Below are 16,337 nucleotides of genomic sequence, written 5' to 3'. Positions count from 1 at the left end.
AGTTACAATATTTATGTGTTATGATGTTAATTCAGATGTATTAAACTACAGATACTGTGAGACACGGGGTTTTGAAAATGTATGTGCCCCCCACCATTCCCTATTTTTATATACAGTTTATTGGTTTGCAGTAATTAATGTTATCAGATATAATATTTTCTGTTTTATTGAATAACTAACTACAATTGTTTTGTTTTTGATTTCACACATGAGTTATGTCATTGTAAAGATAAAATGTATTTTCGTCAGGAAAAAAGTCATTTTTTTGTTCCAGGCTGTTGTGTATTACAGGGGTTAAACTAGTGCCGCACAGATAGAGTGCCCGACTTTGTTATGTTGAGATGTAGTTTTGAACTCTGCTACATTACTTTCGCAGAGTCCACAAAGGGGGGAATGGTGAAGGGACTGATCAGGTACAATTTTGGTTTGTTTTGAATTAATTAATTTGGTTTCAGGAGATCTACAAAATGTGTATGAGACCCCAATGAGTAATCCAGATTAAATGTGTATGAGAGTAACCTAAATTTTGAGGTTTTTCTGTGTAGATGGTTCCATATCTTTCCAGAACAGTAAATATGGCACTGGGTATGCTGTGCTGTAGTCTTCACCCAATATAAGGTATTGTGTAAGAGACTATCCCCCTCCAGCAAATTTACACAGGAGGCAGAGGTGATGTCACCCACACGAGTCTTTATGGATTTAGATGGGGGAGAAGGCAAAACAAAAATTGTCTGGACATTGTTAATTTGATGTAAAGTTTTTAGGAATTTTTTATTTTTTATTTGTTTTTGTATTAATCAAGTATTTGCAGAACCTGATAAAAGTGAGATTCTCAAAGTGTTCTGGATTATCAGATGAGTGTGGAGAAGTGTATAACATTTGGTTTTATTTTAGAGGATGAAGACGCCACCCCTTTGAAATGTTCTATCTATATGTGATATGGGTTTTTAATGTAAATTTGTAATTTAGACATACTTCATCATATACAGTATGTACAAGACAGGATACGAGGCACCAGGTAAAATACCCAGAAACCACTCTCACCTTCTTGTTCATCTCAAGGAGTGGAGCTGGAGGTGCTCGCTGAGGCTGTAACCTGGCAGAAGGTAAGACGGCCGACATTTACACTGACTCTAGGTACGCTTTTGGCAGCGCCCACAATTATGAGCCCATTGGTAGTAGGAACTTTATTGGATCATCGGGTAAGCCAATTGAGAGAGCGAGAGAAGACAGACCTGACAACAAGAGTATGTGCAGCCAGATGTCAGTAAATTGGCTTGTCCCTGGATACAATAATGCCACCACTAGGTTTGTAGCAGCCGGCATGATGTGCTCACTGCATGACATAGGTAAAACAGCAAAGGTACCTGTGAAAAGTGCAGCCCGGCCAGATTACCCGTCCCAGCAACTGCAGAACATACAACTACCCGAGGTAGAAGTGTATGACAATGTGCTCGTATATGTGTAGACCTGTTCTCAGGGGGGTCTGAAGCCCGGCCGGTATCTTCCCCACTGCAGAACTTGTGTGTAGTGACAGGGGAACAGTGCTTATCCCAAGTATTGACCTGGTGTTTGTACAATGATAAGATATCAGCAGTTCTCTAGACGTTGACCCAAGGTTAGTTTGTTTAATAACTGTATTTAAGAAGTGTTGTGGGAATATTAAATACTGAGGTTAAGTTTTATGTAAAGTTCTAGACCAGCTTTAGCATTGGACTATTAGAGTCATGCGTCAGATAAAAGGTACAGAAGCAGAATATTCCCATTCGAAAACATTTTTATTTGTTTATTTTTATTTTTGTTGTGAAAGGGAAATTTTAGAGCAGAGAATTCTGTGCAGTGTATATGTGTATGTATAGATATGTATATAAAGAAGAAGAATCAGTTTGTAAGTTTTAGTTACTGACCAGTGTGAACGTTTAAAATAAATCTGTCATTGTTAATGTTTTTCTTCAAGTTAATTATCTGATTAAGATCAATTACTGATTAGGCTATGAAAAGCTTGTTCTTCACAGGAAGAGTCCAACTGGGAGCGGAAGGCGTGAGAACCACATTCTAACAGAATGTGGACGGATAAAGGAAGGTAAACCGGTAGCGCCCAATGCATTCTTGATAGCACTTACATTGATGGTGTATGACCTCACATATGCCCCAAGACTGCAAGGATCGACGTGGTAAGATCTAATTGGTATGTCCCAGGCTTTACAGCTGTTGCTGCTAAATTCTGTTAGAGCTGTTTGATTTGCCTACAGAACAGTCCTGGCAGACCGTTGCCAACCTTATCATACCCGCCTCCCACGAAGAGAACAGACCTTGAGAGGCCTTCCCAGGTAGAACGAACCAGATTAGAGTAAGAAAAATTGGTTTGAGACACTTGTCAGATAAACATGTGGAATCTGTGTATATTTCTGTGAGGTGGAGATGTTCTAGGCAATCAGCTGAGATCAAGGTACAAATCCTGCTGAAAGAGTATCACCAAGTGCAAATGAAATGTACCCAGTACACATCTTCTAGGTGCCCTGTCCATTGTAACAGAGAAGTTTTTCCTTATATATATAAAGGTGTTTGATGTCATTTAAGGGCCTGACATTATTGTATGTACTTAGAACAACATTTATAGTGTATGCGGATGATGTTATCACCAGATTAGTATTTATTTTAACAATTGACAAGAGTTGGGGGTCCCCAGAAAATGCCAGTAAATATGAACTAAAAGACTTTTAACACGATGAACTCCATCACTGAAATGCGGCAGGCACAGCCTGAGCCAGTACAACGCGTTTATCATGAACTGACGGCAGTGTCACAATTCTAAGCAGCCGTCCAGACAAGTAACTTGCCAGAGGAAGAGTACAGATGCGGAGGGTTTGTGATAGTCACAATACAACTCCACCAATCCGCCTACGTGGGATCTCACCCCAGGCTCACAGCATGAGGTGCTATGTACAGCCCGGTGATGTAAACTAAAGGAGACGGTGTCGGACAGATGAGAAGGACCAAACCAAGTCCTGATGACATCAGCAAAGATCAAAGTAAAGACCAAAGACCTGAGTGAATCCGTCAGCAGGATCAAGTGTTTTGATAAGTAAGTGGCTAGGAGTGGGTAACAATAACTCCCCCACTGGACACCAACGTAGTCTGACTCCACAATTGTGTGGGTTACCCTGAGGGTGACAGTCAGTGTAGCGCAGAAGACAGGAGAAGAAGGGGACGATGGTGTACAGGACTGGCAATGAACTGATGGGACCCGAAACCTGAGGGTGATAGCATGAGATTGGTGATAGCATTATGATTATTAGTTGAGGCCCTATTGTTTATAATGTCTGAGGTTTATAATTATAATGTGTGTAAATATGCCACGGTGCTGCAAATTACAATCTGAGGAGTTTTATGTGAAGGTGTGAGGTGAAGGTCACTGTGCTGCTCATGGCCTGTTATATCTGCAGGGGTAAAGTCCTATTAGGACAGTAAGTGACAGTGCGACAATTGCCATTAATAAAAATGTAGACCGGATTAATTATATATATATATTACAACCAGCAGCGGTTTGTAGATTATATCAAGACAACCATCCTGTATCCAGAGGAGAATAGGGAAAGTCAGGACCACTCCGACACCTTGGAAGTCCAGGTACAAAGGGGGGCCACTCATCAGGAGTAGCTGGTCTCAAGCTGGTGAAGAAATCCAAAACCCCTACCCGCCTGGTTCGAGTGGTAGGTTGCTAGGCAAGACTCAGGGATAGAGTAATAATATTTTTAGGGGGGACTGTCAGGGATCATTACTATGTATATTGTTTGAAAAATATTATCCTCACACATATGTATATACATTTCAGTTCTTTGTGTAATATACTGATATATAATAAGTTCTTTGTTCATGTCGGACACACCTATGGAAGACACCGCCCCCTGGAATGCAAGAAGAGTGAGTCTGAGAACTTACAGCTGTGAAACCGGTGGGGGCTTGGGCACTCCCACATCTCTGGGGAGGAGGCATGTGTCTCTTTCTGTGTTTCTTTGTTCTGAATAAAAAGTTTCAGTCTTCCTCCTGGTTGAAGGAGGGGATGTCTACCAACATTACTCTGTGTGGTGTACTTCTCTCCAGGCATGCCTTCAGCTTTCAATTTACAGAGGTGGTTATTCGGTGTGAAATACGGACCTGACATTTTCTGTGATGTTCTAGTGCAAAATTTTCATCAGTGCCTCCCCCTCCTGAACGAACTGGAGTGCTGAGGGTTAATATGGTCTTTGTTCTCTCAGTTATTGAGGTGTGCTGAGGGCTGTGAGTACCAGGGCTATGCTGTAGTGACATACAACACACAATTTGTACCATGAAAATATAAAAAGACTTTATTGAAATACATATAACAGTATATTGGCCATCAAAAGATAAAATCAATGATACAAGCAATAAAAGAATAGCGTGGAGATACAACAGGAACATATACGCATAACATGCAAATAAAATGTAAACATCACTTGATGTGGTAAGGTACAGACATCTCCATCCAAGAAGAAGGTATAGCATGAGCAGTATAGATGAGACAAAAAACGTGATTGTCATATACACCTAACCAAGGCACATAACACAAATTCAGAGATGTAGCAGTAGATAATTCACTAACACTGCATAGCAAACATAAGGGAGAGCCTAAAGTCAAGGGCTCAGAGAGCTGTACCAACCCGTAGACTGCATGATCTGTCCCACAAAAAAGTATCCCCACATTAGACGCCCCGGACGTGTGTTTCGCTGTCAGCTTTCTCCCCCTTGATTTCAATGGTGACGGATTCGGTGCCAATGGTTTCAGTTTGTCTCCATAGTGCAAGGGTTACATGGAATCAATAGCGTAGTCGACTATGGTATTCATCCGGTCACAACGATGGAACCCTTGCACAACGGAGACAAACTGAAACCATTGGCACCGGATCCGTCAACATTGAAATCAATGGTGATGGAAACGGAAAGCTATGATTTCAGTTTGTGTCAGTCAGGGCTTCGTTCCGACGGAAAGCTCCGATGGAACGGAGCCCTGATGAAGATGTGAACATAGCCTAAGTTGTATAATGTGACAGTGTTTCTATAATAATTCTGTAAATGAATTGTGGGTTAAAGTAAATTATTGGGAAATGGTCTAATGAAAGAAATAGTTATATCTGAAATAATCTGGAACTTTTACAGTAAGCAGGGACATTTTGTACAGCAAAAGGTTGTGGCTCTGCCTTTAATCTGCATAAATTATTTGTCATGACAGATTTCATGTCTATGACAAAAAATCTATTTAACTGCTTGGCTGAGTAATGGCAAATTTGGGATTTTTCATAAACTGGTTTTTATAACAATTTTTTTATTCCGGAAATAGAGAAAGAAGATTATAACAGTTCTGTCTTTAGTTACTTACAGCATTCCTGGGGATCCATCTCTTCATTTTCTTTCCAATGTACTTCATCAAACATATTTGGCCACCCGTTGTTGTCTCCTGGAATACGGAAGATTTATTATATTGCTATTTGTATAACCAGTAACATATGCAAATATAGTGCAAAACAAATTGTGGAGAATACAAGAGACATTATAACAATAATAACTCTCTCTAATAATTTAAGGCACCAGGAAAGAGGGGGAAATCAGCGAGGGCGTAACTACCAGGGAAGCAGGTATAGCAGCTGATATGGGGTCCAGCAACTGAGGAGGGCTTATTTTCCCTTCAGATGTGAGGTGCAGGTACTGATAACTAGATAATAGGACAATAAATGTAGATCACTGGGAAATCAGGAAAAGGAGAATAATAAATCTGCTTTCATGGGACCTATGTAGATGCCCTTTTAGGTCATGATACAGGGAGCTTATATTTTTTTTATTTTTGATCTAGCGTTTGATTTAGGGGTCCATCCTAGGAGCTCCATGCTAAGGGTTACATTCAAAAATAAATGCACTCTCTAGTTACACCCCTGAGAGAGATTCCTCAGTTTATAGGCCTGTAGCTTTTATTTAGTAAAAAATTCTGATATATACAGGCATTGTTATTCGAGACTTGTAATATCTTCATGATGACAAATGAACATGATTGACTTGTAATCAGAACCGGCCAGAATGAATTTGGAGCATCTTGTGAAATGTTCTAAGCTCCAACCAGTGGAGTTGATGACAACAACAGATAAACCATTTTATATTCCTGGCACTCGTTGAATTGGAAGGCGATTTGCAAATAATGTAAAATGATACTGCAGACAGATCTGGCACAACTGAAATAAATAGGGAATGTTCCTGCTGGAGAAGTTACATTTCACTGCAGAGGTAAAGGAAGGAAAAATTACTATATCCCAATGCTCATCAATTACAGAATGTACGATCCACATGACATATTTTGTCAAGCTTTGAAGAATATTTTACAAAATGTACTGACAAGGCATGAACTGTCTATTGATAGCACATGCTGAAAGTTTCTATATTACTAATAGAGAAAACAAACACAGCAGTCAACAACCCCAGTCTGAACACTCACCACAATTTGATGTGAGAGCAAAGGATAAAAGATCAGGTTTTAAAAAAAATGCAAAATGACTACTTATATAAAGAAGTGGCGTCTTGTGTTTTATAACCAGAAGGCGCTACATTAAAATAACCTACTTGAATTCAAACCAAGAGCAACATCTGCAGGGAGTTTGTATGTTCTCCTTGTGTTTTCATGGGTTTTCTCTGTGTTCCTTACATGCTCAAAATAAGTAATGTCTGCCACTGAAATGACACTAGTATGTGTGTAAAAGAGAAATTTGATTCTGACCCCCACTGGGGACAAGAATTGATGTGAGCGATTTTTGTCTAATTTTGCCACCATTTTTGCTGTATTTTTTTTATGACTATTCCTTGTAAAAATCAGAGTATGTTTACAATCTGCATTTTGCTGTGATTTTTGCCATGTCTTATGTTAAAATAAAACACTATGGCACTTGAAGTGTAATGAATATATACACTATATGGGAAAAAGCATTAGGGCACCTACAAATTACACCTACAGGAGCTGTTATAACATTATATTTTAAGTCCATATGCATTCATATGGAGTTTGTCACCGCTTAGCAGCTAAAACAGCTTCCACTCTTCTGGGAAGGCTTTCTATAAGACTTTGGAGTGTGGGAATTTTTGCCCATTCATACAGAATTCATTTGTGAGGTCAAATACTGATGTTGGATGAGAGGGCCTGGCTCGCAATCTCCGTTCTAGTTCATTCCAAAGGTGTACGATGGGGTTACATACATAGTTACATAGTTAGTACGGCTGAAAAAAGACACATGTCCATCAAGTTCAACCAAGGGACGGGAAAAGGGAAGGAAAAATTTCTACACATAGGAGCTAATACTTTTTTGTTCTAGGAAATTATCTAACCCTTTTTTAAAGCCATCTACTGTCCCTGCTGTGACCAGCTCCTGTGGTAGGCTATTCCATAGATTCACAGTTCTCACGGTAAAGAAGCCTTGTCGCCTCTGCAGGTTGAACCTTTTTTTCTCCAGACGGAGGGAGTGCCCCCTTGTTTTTTGAGGGGGTTTTACATGGAACAGGATTTCACCATATTTTTTGTATGTGCCATTAATATATTTATATAAGTTAATCATGTCCCCCCTTAGTCGTCTTTTTTCAAGGCTAAATAGGTTTAATTCTTTTAATCTTTCCTCATAACTTAAATTCTCCATGCCCCTAATTAGCTTCGTTGCTCTTCTTTTTATTTTTTTCCAACTCCAGGGCATCCTTTCTATGAACTGGAGCCCAGAACTGAACTGCATATTCTAGATGAGGCCTCACTAATGCTTTGTAAAGTGGCAATATTACATCCCTGTCCCATGAGTCCATGCCTCTTTTAATACACGACAATATCCTGCTGGCCTTTGAAGCAGCTGATTGACACTGCATGCTGTTATTTAGTTTATTATTTACAAGTACACCCAGATCCTTCTCAACAAGTGAATCCGCCAGTGTAGCTCCCCCTAGGACATATGATGCATGCAGGTTGTTGGTACCCAGATGCATAACTTTACATTTATCTACATTAAACATTCTACATTGAGGTCAGGACTCTGTCCATATCAGTCAAGATCTTACACACCAAACTCACCCAACCATGTCTTTATGGACTTTGCTTTCTGCACTGGGGCACAGTCATGCTGGAACAGAAAAGAGCCGAACCCAAACTGTTTCCACAAAGTCAGAAGCATCCAATTGCCCAAAATGTCTTGTTATACTGAAACAGTAAGATTTCCTTTCACTGGAACTAAAGGGCCTAGGTCAACCCCTGAAAAACAACCGCACGCTGGAACTCAGTGAGTTCTTTAGAACGACCCATTATTTTACAAATGTTTGTAAAGGCGACTGCATGGCTAGTGCTGGATTTTATACTAAAATTAAAAGATTTTACACCGTGACCGCAGGACACAAAGAGCTTGTCGGCGTCTCCCTCCTAGGAGACGCCAACTCGCATGGCTGCATCCTTCTGCTTCTAGGGTACGCGCGCTGGCACCAACTAAATGTTCCCTAGCCTATCCCCTTACTTCATGGACTATATAAAGGGCTCTGCCCTTCCACTCCTTGCCTGAGCATTGTTGTTGTATTCCCATGTTAACCTTGCAAATGGTCCCTTAATTGTTATCCTGCTCCCAGTATCCTCCCAGTATCCTCCCAGTATCCTACTACCTGTATTCTGTATCCCGTGTGCTTGTTCCTGAGCTGCATCTAGTGTTGGAGTCATGTAGTCATCTGCCACGTTCTGTCATCTGCTACGCCTGGTGTAATCTGCCACGTCTGTGTAATCTGCCACATCTGGTATTATCTGCCATACTAAAAATCTGTCTGCTACTCTGAGCATCTGCCAGAACCTCCTCCCAGGTACTCTTACCCCAGAGACTATTATTGACTATAGTGGGTCCACATACCCCACAGGCGTGACAATAGGTGATACTAGAGGTGCAACTTGAAAATATGAAACAAGGCTTCCCAAGTTCTATGGGGCATTTGTCATATTGGTGTCTTGTTATGTTGCAGCTTCCTCAGACACCAGGGCTCGGATGCGAATGCTGCCTCTGCATCCCCTATAGAAGAATGGTTCAGTGTATATGAATTTTAAAGACAAATTTTGGTTGATAATGAAAATGTTAGAAGTAGATTTGCTTACGACATTGCAAGTTGGATGAGAGAACTGATTTAACATCAGTATTCTGTGAGGTTTTCAAAGTTTGATTTGATTACAGAGCTTTTAAAATCAATCAGCAATAAAGGACATTGTAACAATAGGTCAAAGCATTCTACATAATGTAATACATGAATTTTGTTATTTCCCCCCAAAAATAGTTCATTGTTAGTAAAATTTTAACATCAGATTGTGACACAGCATGAAGAAAAATGGTACTGTGAAGTTCACTGTTATTTTTAGATAAGCTACTGTACCATCCAATACTGCGTGAATTTTAGGATGAATAAATATAACCTTATGGTGCTTAGGGAATAATTGTATAAGTAGCTCCATAAAAGTTACACTGATACACTACTACCTTTTGTATGACCTCGGGTGGCGGTGACACAGGGATTCAAATAAGCACATAGAGAATCCTTATGTCCAATTCTTCGGTCAGTGGCGCATGCAGGGGAGGTATCCAGTTGCCGGGAAACCCCCCTGTGACAAGGGCCGTAAGGCCCTTACATACTATTGTACTTAATTGTATCCATGTCTTTAGGACGCAGATACAAACTGAAAGCCCTGGTGAGGCAAGGGAACCATCAATCCCTGCCTGGCCATTCTGTGCTTTTCTTGTGATGCAGGTGGCCCCATCGCGCTACCTACATCATTCCACTGGAGCACTGTGGATTACTGGGGAACTATCTACAAGGGGCACTGTGGCTGTAAGTACATGGGTACTGGCACTATCTACAAGGGGCACAGTGGCACTATCTAGAGGGGGCACCGTGGTGCTATCTACAGAGGGCAGTGTGTAGCACTATGTACATGGGCACTGTGGCACTATCTACAAGGGATGTGTGTGGCACTATCTACAGGGGGCACTGATTGTGACACTATCTACGCTGGTTTTTATACTACTATTAGTGGTCAGCACTTATCTACTAGATTAGCCCTTTATAGTAAAGCTTGTAATATAAATGACTTGGCTGGTCGATACCTGCAAACCAATACTTGCAACGTAAAAACCAGAGGGCAGCGGGAGCGTGGCGAAAATGACTTGGTTTAAAAAATATGCATTTGGAATCCTCCCCTCCTTTAAAAATCTTGTTTTGGCCTGTGCAGGTCATACACTAGATATAACACAGTGTATCAGTTTTGCCTGGGTTGTTACTTAAAAGTGAATGTCTACCTTTTATTATTATTTTGTTTTTAGGTCAAAAATTCTGTACTGAGTAATTTCTTCTTAATGTTAATCAGTAGTCAGAACTTATTTTTTCTGATCAGAACTTCAAATTCCCTGCGAGGACATAGATTTGAAAGGTAGCACTGTATGCAGGAAGCTCCTAAGCTCCCTCTAGTGGTGGTTTCAGCAGTCAGAATGTTATCTTTTAACTACTTTAGGCATTTAAAATATTACTGGAAATCCTCGTTATGATGGATGTTTCTCATGCACATATTTCAAACACTATGCTTCAATGCATCTAAAATAAAAAAATGAAGCAACTTTGTAAATATTCTTGAATTAACAACATAAAACAATCCTAACATTTTGTGTGTACAACTCCTATGTAGACCTATGCGTCTCCTTGGTTACAAACTACAAACAAACCCTGTGTAGTCTGATCCTGCAGTCATATTTTACTCCACTCTCTGTCTCTTCTTCTTGCTAACCTACAGACAGTAAAAGAGGCACATCACAGGCAATGTGCACTTAAGCAACCATCTAAATCAGTAGGTTACCAAGAAGAGGAAGTGGTTTAATGACTGCAGGATGTAGCCTGTAACCAGGGAAACACATAGCTTTGCATAGGAGCTTTATACACAAAACAGTAGGAACTTTTAAAAAGATTTTTTGCAAAGTTGATTTATCATTAATTTGAGTTGCATTAGAGAAATACAAATAGAGAGTTGTAGTCGTGTTGTGCCGTATACTACGCCTGCTGTATTACACAGTGCCTGCTGCCAAGGTCCCATCCGAGCCTAACCATCACTACTGTCTGAATTACCGCAGGTACCCTTATTCGAACTATATACATTGACTTGGTATCTTGTTGGCCAGCTGCTATCCCGCTACGGTGGTACGACCCCGTGTGTCCACACACCCACCGTGATAAGTAGTTTGCGCCAAGAATGACATACAGTATGCCATTTTTTAGACACTATTTAAATCTGTAGAGGACGGTACAATAGTGGCATAAAACACATAGTAAACTTGAAGCATGGCAAGTACATATAGATTTCTTCTGCATTTTGCTTAGTACAATAATTCTCCAACAATATCTCTACATAAGCGATGTGATTCAGATCACTGAGTAAACGTAATAACGTCTGTAAAGTCCTGTATGCTGTGCTGTTTCTGTAATGGCGCTATTATTTACTCTACAGTGATCATGAACATTAATCCCTGAGCGAACCTCTCATGACAACCTTATAATTTCCTGCTGCATCATAAGGAAGTTATTACACAACAATGTCTAAAAGACAACGAAACCATGCCCTGGGAAAGCAAAAGGCTAAAAATGATTAATGGAATGATAATAGGCGCTCTATAGTACACAGAGTTCTGCTTCTGTGTATGCGCTGTTAATTATGTGGTAAATAAGAAAGTCATTGGTTGAACTCAGTAATGGCGGTAATTATCAGACATGTCTTACAGCTATGAGAAATCTTATATTTGATCTTCCACCATCCTTGATTTGGTCCAAGGCCAGATCAAGGATGGTGAAGGCCGATGGGACAAAACTTTGGTGGTGGCCACCTCCCCAGTAGTGATGTCATATGATCTATGGATGATAAGTTTGAATAAACAAGAAATAAAGAAAAAAAAAGATATGATAGACATAGTAGATTACATATTACCCTGTGGTCTCAAGTATCGCCTTAAAAAGCCAAAGGGTAAATATATGTTGAGGACTCATTCAGTCTTAGGGTAATATGTAAAATGCACTCTAATACCTATTATACCTTTATTTTGCTATATTTCTTGTTTATGCAAACTTTTGCAGGTCACTGAGATGTATTTCTCTATTTCTGATGTCATTGATCTATATTATATACAGCTGATAGCTCTTAAAACTTTTAGGAGGGCTAAAGGAGTCTGGCCATAATATATTGTGTGCTGTAATTAACTTGGTGTTGTTTTTTTTTTTACATTGTTTTTTTTTAATATGTTGCTTAATAAAGATTACAAAGTATATTTTGATAGTCTAATGTGTATTAGGAAAGTTTCTCTATCTACGAAGTCTGCTGTTGGGAAAGCAAGGTTTGTAATGTTGGATTTTCACCCCTTAATACCAAAGGTATTTTAAACCTTAACCCCTTAATGACCAAGCTAGTTTGAACCTTAATGACCAAGCCAGATTTGTCAAATCTGGTATGTCTGACTTTAAGGGCTTATTCAGACGAACGTGATATACGTCCGTGCAACGCGCGTGATTTTCACGCACGTTGCACGGACCTATATTAGTCTATGGGGCTGTGCAGACAGTTCCGTGATTTTTACGCAGCATGAGTCCGCTGCGTAAAACTCACAACATGTCCGTTTTTTGTGCGTATTTCGCGCATCACGCACCCATTGAAGTCAATGGGTGCGTGAAAATCACGCGCACCACACGGAAGCACTTCCGTGGGACGCGCGTGATTCGCGCAACAACACTGAAAAGTATGAATGAAAACAGAAAAGCACCACGTGCTTTTCTGTTTGCAAACATCCAAACAGAGTGACATCATGATGGCGGCTGCGTGAAAAGCACGCAGCCGCGCATCCTATGGTGATGACACACGGAGCTGTCAAGTGGTTTTTGCGCGCGCAAAATGCCGCGTTTTTTGCACGTGCAAAACGCACACGCTCGTGTGAATCCGGCCTAATAAAGAATAACTCTGCAAAAGTTTTGAATATCCAAGTAATTCTGACATTGTTTTTTCGTAACATGTTGTACTTTATTTTAGTGGTAAAAGTAGACTGATACAATTTGCAGAAATTAATTAAAAAATTGAAAAATTGAAGAAATTTTGTAAAAATTAACGGTTTTCCCTATTTTTAACTGCAATATCACATATGTACACGCATACTGTACAATTTTTTTTTTATTAAATATATATTTACAACTCCTTACTCTATTTTGGCAGCACTTTTGAAAAAATAAAATAAATTTTCAGCAATTTAGAGGACTTACAAATTGAATAATAATTTTATAAATTTTGAAGTACATTTTGTTTTCCTGCACCAAGCCAGGTTTTCAGAGGCTCATAGGTCTCAGAATGATGGAAACCCCCCACAAATGACCCCATTTAGAAAACTAGACCCCTTAAGGTATTTATTTAGGGGTATAGTAAGTATTTTGACCCTACAGTTTTTTGCTAAATTTAATACATAGCAGGTGAAAAAAATTTTTTTTTTCACTCTTTTCATAAAACTATCAGTTTGAAGACCGATTTCTTTGTAAAGTGAACATGAAAATGAAGAAACACACCACAAAATCTATCACCCTGTTTCTCCTTTTTTCAAAAATACCCACATTGTGACCCTAATGCGTTGCCTGGACACACGACAGGGCCCAAAAGGAAGGGAGCACCCGGAGACTTTCAGGACACATATTTTGCTTGAAAATGTTTTAGGCCCCACTGTACATTTGGAGAGGCTTTGAACTACCAGAACGATAGAAACTCCCCATAAATGACCCCATTTAGAAAACTAGACCCCTTAAGGAATTTATCTAGGGGTATAGTAAGTATTTTGACCGCACAGTTTTTTGCTAAATCTAATACATAGCAGGTGAAAAAAAATTATATTTCACTTTTTTCATAAAAGTATCAGTTTGAAGACAGATTTCTTTGTAAAGCGAACATGAAAATAAAGAAACACACCACAAAATCTATCACCCTGTTTCTCTTGTTTTCAAAAATACTCCCATTGTTGCCCCAATCTGCTTATTAGACGTGTGGCTGGGCCAAAAAGAGAGGGAGCACCCTTTGGCTTTCAGGGCACAATTGAATAAATTCTAGGCCCCATATCATGCATTTAGAGGCATTGAGCTGCCTGAACAAAAAAAAAAATATACGCAGAAATGACCCCATTTTAAAAACTAAACCCCTAAATTATTCATCTAGTGGTGTAGTGAGCATGCGGACCAAAAATGTTTTAAAGGAGGAAATAATGGGTATTATTTCAGACACTATGGGTATATAATGTTTTCTTCAAATTCTTATTACGTTTCCAGATAAAATAGAGGAGACGTGGTAGAAGGTTATTTTGTTAGAAATATGCCACATTAATAAATTTGTGCGGCGTACAGAAGAGAAGTGAAGCCGTGTATTCATAACGGATACATGTTGCTATAGACGTATTTGCCTGCACTTATGACTATGTCTTGCTGAAGAAGCAGTTGGTGCCATTATGTTGTCATTGTGGACAGAATTCTGTCCTAATATAAAATCAGTCAGAGAGGAAAAAATAAACTGTACTGGAGTGACGGGCAATATCTTCAAACAAATGGAGGAAAATGTATCCAACTATGTTGCAAACTCGAGTCTGTTCACTAGATAGAAGAACACCTATAGGGCTGCCATGACAAGGTTTTTTTTTTTTTTCAGTGACTGGTTGTACAACGTCTCTTTGGCTCCATCAATCACTATATGAGGGACGAACGTGCCAAGTGACACGGTACACCATAACAGACCCCTGCCCGGCAAGGTAGGAACTGCTATGTGCACAAAACAACCACTCGGTTAAAGTATATATAAAGGGGTAATGTCCAAAACCATCTATAGGAACAGTAAAGGATCACTAATCCCCAAAATGATGTCAGTATTTCCAGAAGAACTGTAACAAAGCCCATGGTTTATTGATAAGGAACAGCTCGATTATTAGAGATCCTCCAAAAAAAAAATATCATGCCCATATCACGGTACAGAAATAGGAATGTAACAGCTGTATGTGGCAGGACACAGTTATAAGAAAAAGGAAATACATCCCCAATTTATTCTTGTAACCATTGCTAAAATGCACGACTTCCACTAATTCAGAGGCGGCTTAGGCCGCAGGTGTTGGATTTATCTACTAATAAATGCAATGCCCACATTTATTTTTTATTTCAAGAACACTTGTGGGGGTCCATGTTCTGAATAGACAGGTGTGGGCTCCTGCACAATAAACAGTATTCATTTGTGAGTGATCATGTCCAGGATTTAATTGTCCAAGAAATGTATAAAAAAAATCAAAAAGGGGAAAATTAGTTTTACAGTCTGAAATAAATACTTTACTACCTCCCCGTGAAAATCCCTCCTTCCCTTGGAAAGCCCAAAAACTAAACAAAAAATATGAATAAATGAAATTGACTCCCTAAAATGAATCCCCCACCCACCCTTTTTGGTGTTCCCTAAATTATATATAAAATCAATAATTAGAAACGGTGTGATAGGTCTCAAAACAGAGGAAGTTGCACAGGCCTGGATTTGAAGGGCACATGGGGCAGTAAAACCTCCTTCCATGTTTACTGCACACTCGGCATCTCCTTTGGGGGTATTCCTTATTCTCAGTGGCAGGGACGGGGTGAAGGAAGTGGCGCTCAGTGAGCCTTTTGACATCCTCTGACTCAAAGGATTCTCCAGGTGCAGGGGAGTCAAATAGGAGGTGCTTGTTAAGGATCTGCCAGGCACAGCTTCTGTATCTATGCCCATAGATAATCAGTCTGCACCTGCTTCTATGTCTGTGAGACTGACTGCATCTTCCACCACTCAGGATGGCAGGCTTAGGAGTGGGAGAGCCTATCACAGCCTGGCCAGACGGAGCTAGCTCCCGCCCTCTGTCTATTTATACCTGCCTTTCCTGTTCCTCCTTGCTTGTGATTCTTCTCGTTTGGTTTCCTGGCCCTGCTGCAGCTTCTTGTACTATTTGACCCTGCTTCATATTGACCCTGGCTTACTGACTACTCTCCTGCTCTGCGTTTGGTACCTCGTACACTCCTGGTTTGACTCGACTTGTTCACTACTCTCCTGCTCTGCGTTTGGTACCTCGTACACTCCTGGTTTGACTCGGTTCGTTCACCACTCTTGTTGCTCACGGTGTTGCCGTGGGCAACTGCCCCTTTTCCCTTGCTTCTGTGTACCCTTGTCTGTTTGTCTGTCATGCACTTATTGAGCATAGGGACCGTCGCCCAGTTGTACCCCGTCGCCT

The 16,337-nt window shown here is 40.0% G+C and overlaps 1 protein-coding gene across 1 annotated transcript in view; it reads right to left on the bottom strand.

Moving 5' to 3' along the window:
* Positions 1-16,337, bottom strand: part of RXFP2 (relaxin family peptide receptor 2) — a 587,658-nt gene that overhangs the window by 267,008 nt on the left and 304,313 nt on the right. Inside the window, exon 3 of the mRNA XM_075851693.1 lies at positions 5,399-5,476. Within this exon, the coding sequence (XP_075707808.1) occupies positions 5,399-5,476 (78 nt within the window). The remainder of the gene's footprint in view (positions 1-5,398; positions 5,477-16,337) is intronic.

This window comes from Rhinoderma darwinii, chromosome 2 (assembly GCF_050947455.1).
Source record: "Rhinoderma darwinii isolate aRhiDar2 chromosome 2, aRhiDar2.hap1, whole genome shotgun sequence".
Taxonomy (NCBI): Eukaryota; Metazoa; Chordata; class Amphibia; order Anura; family Rhinodermatidae; genus Rhinoderma; species Rhinoderma darwinii.
Note: the sequence above shows the minus strand (reverse complement) of the source record. Positions and strands in the feature narration are given on the sequence as shown.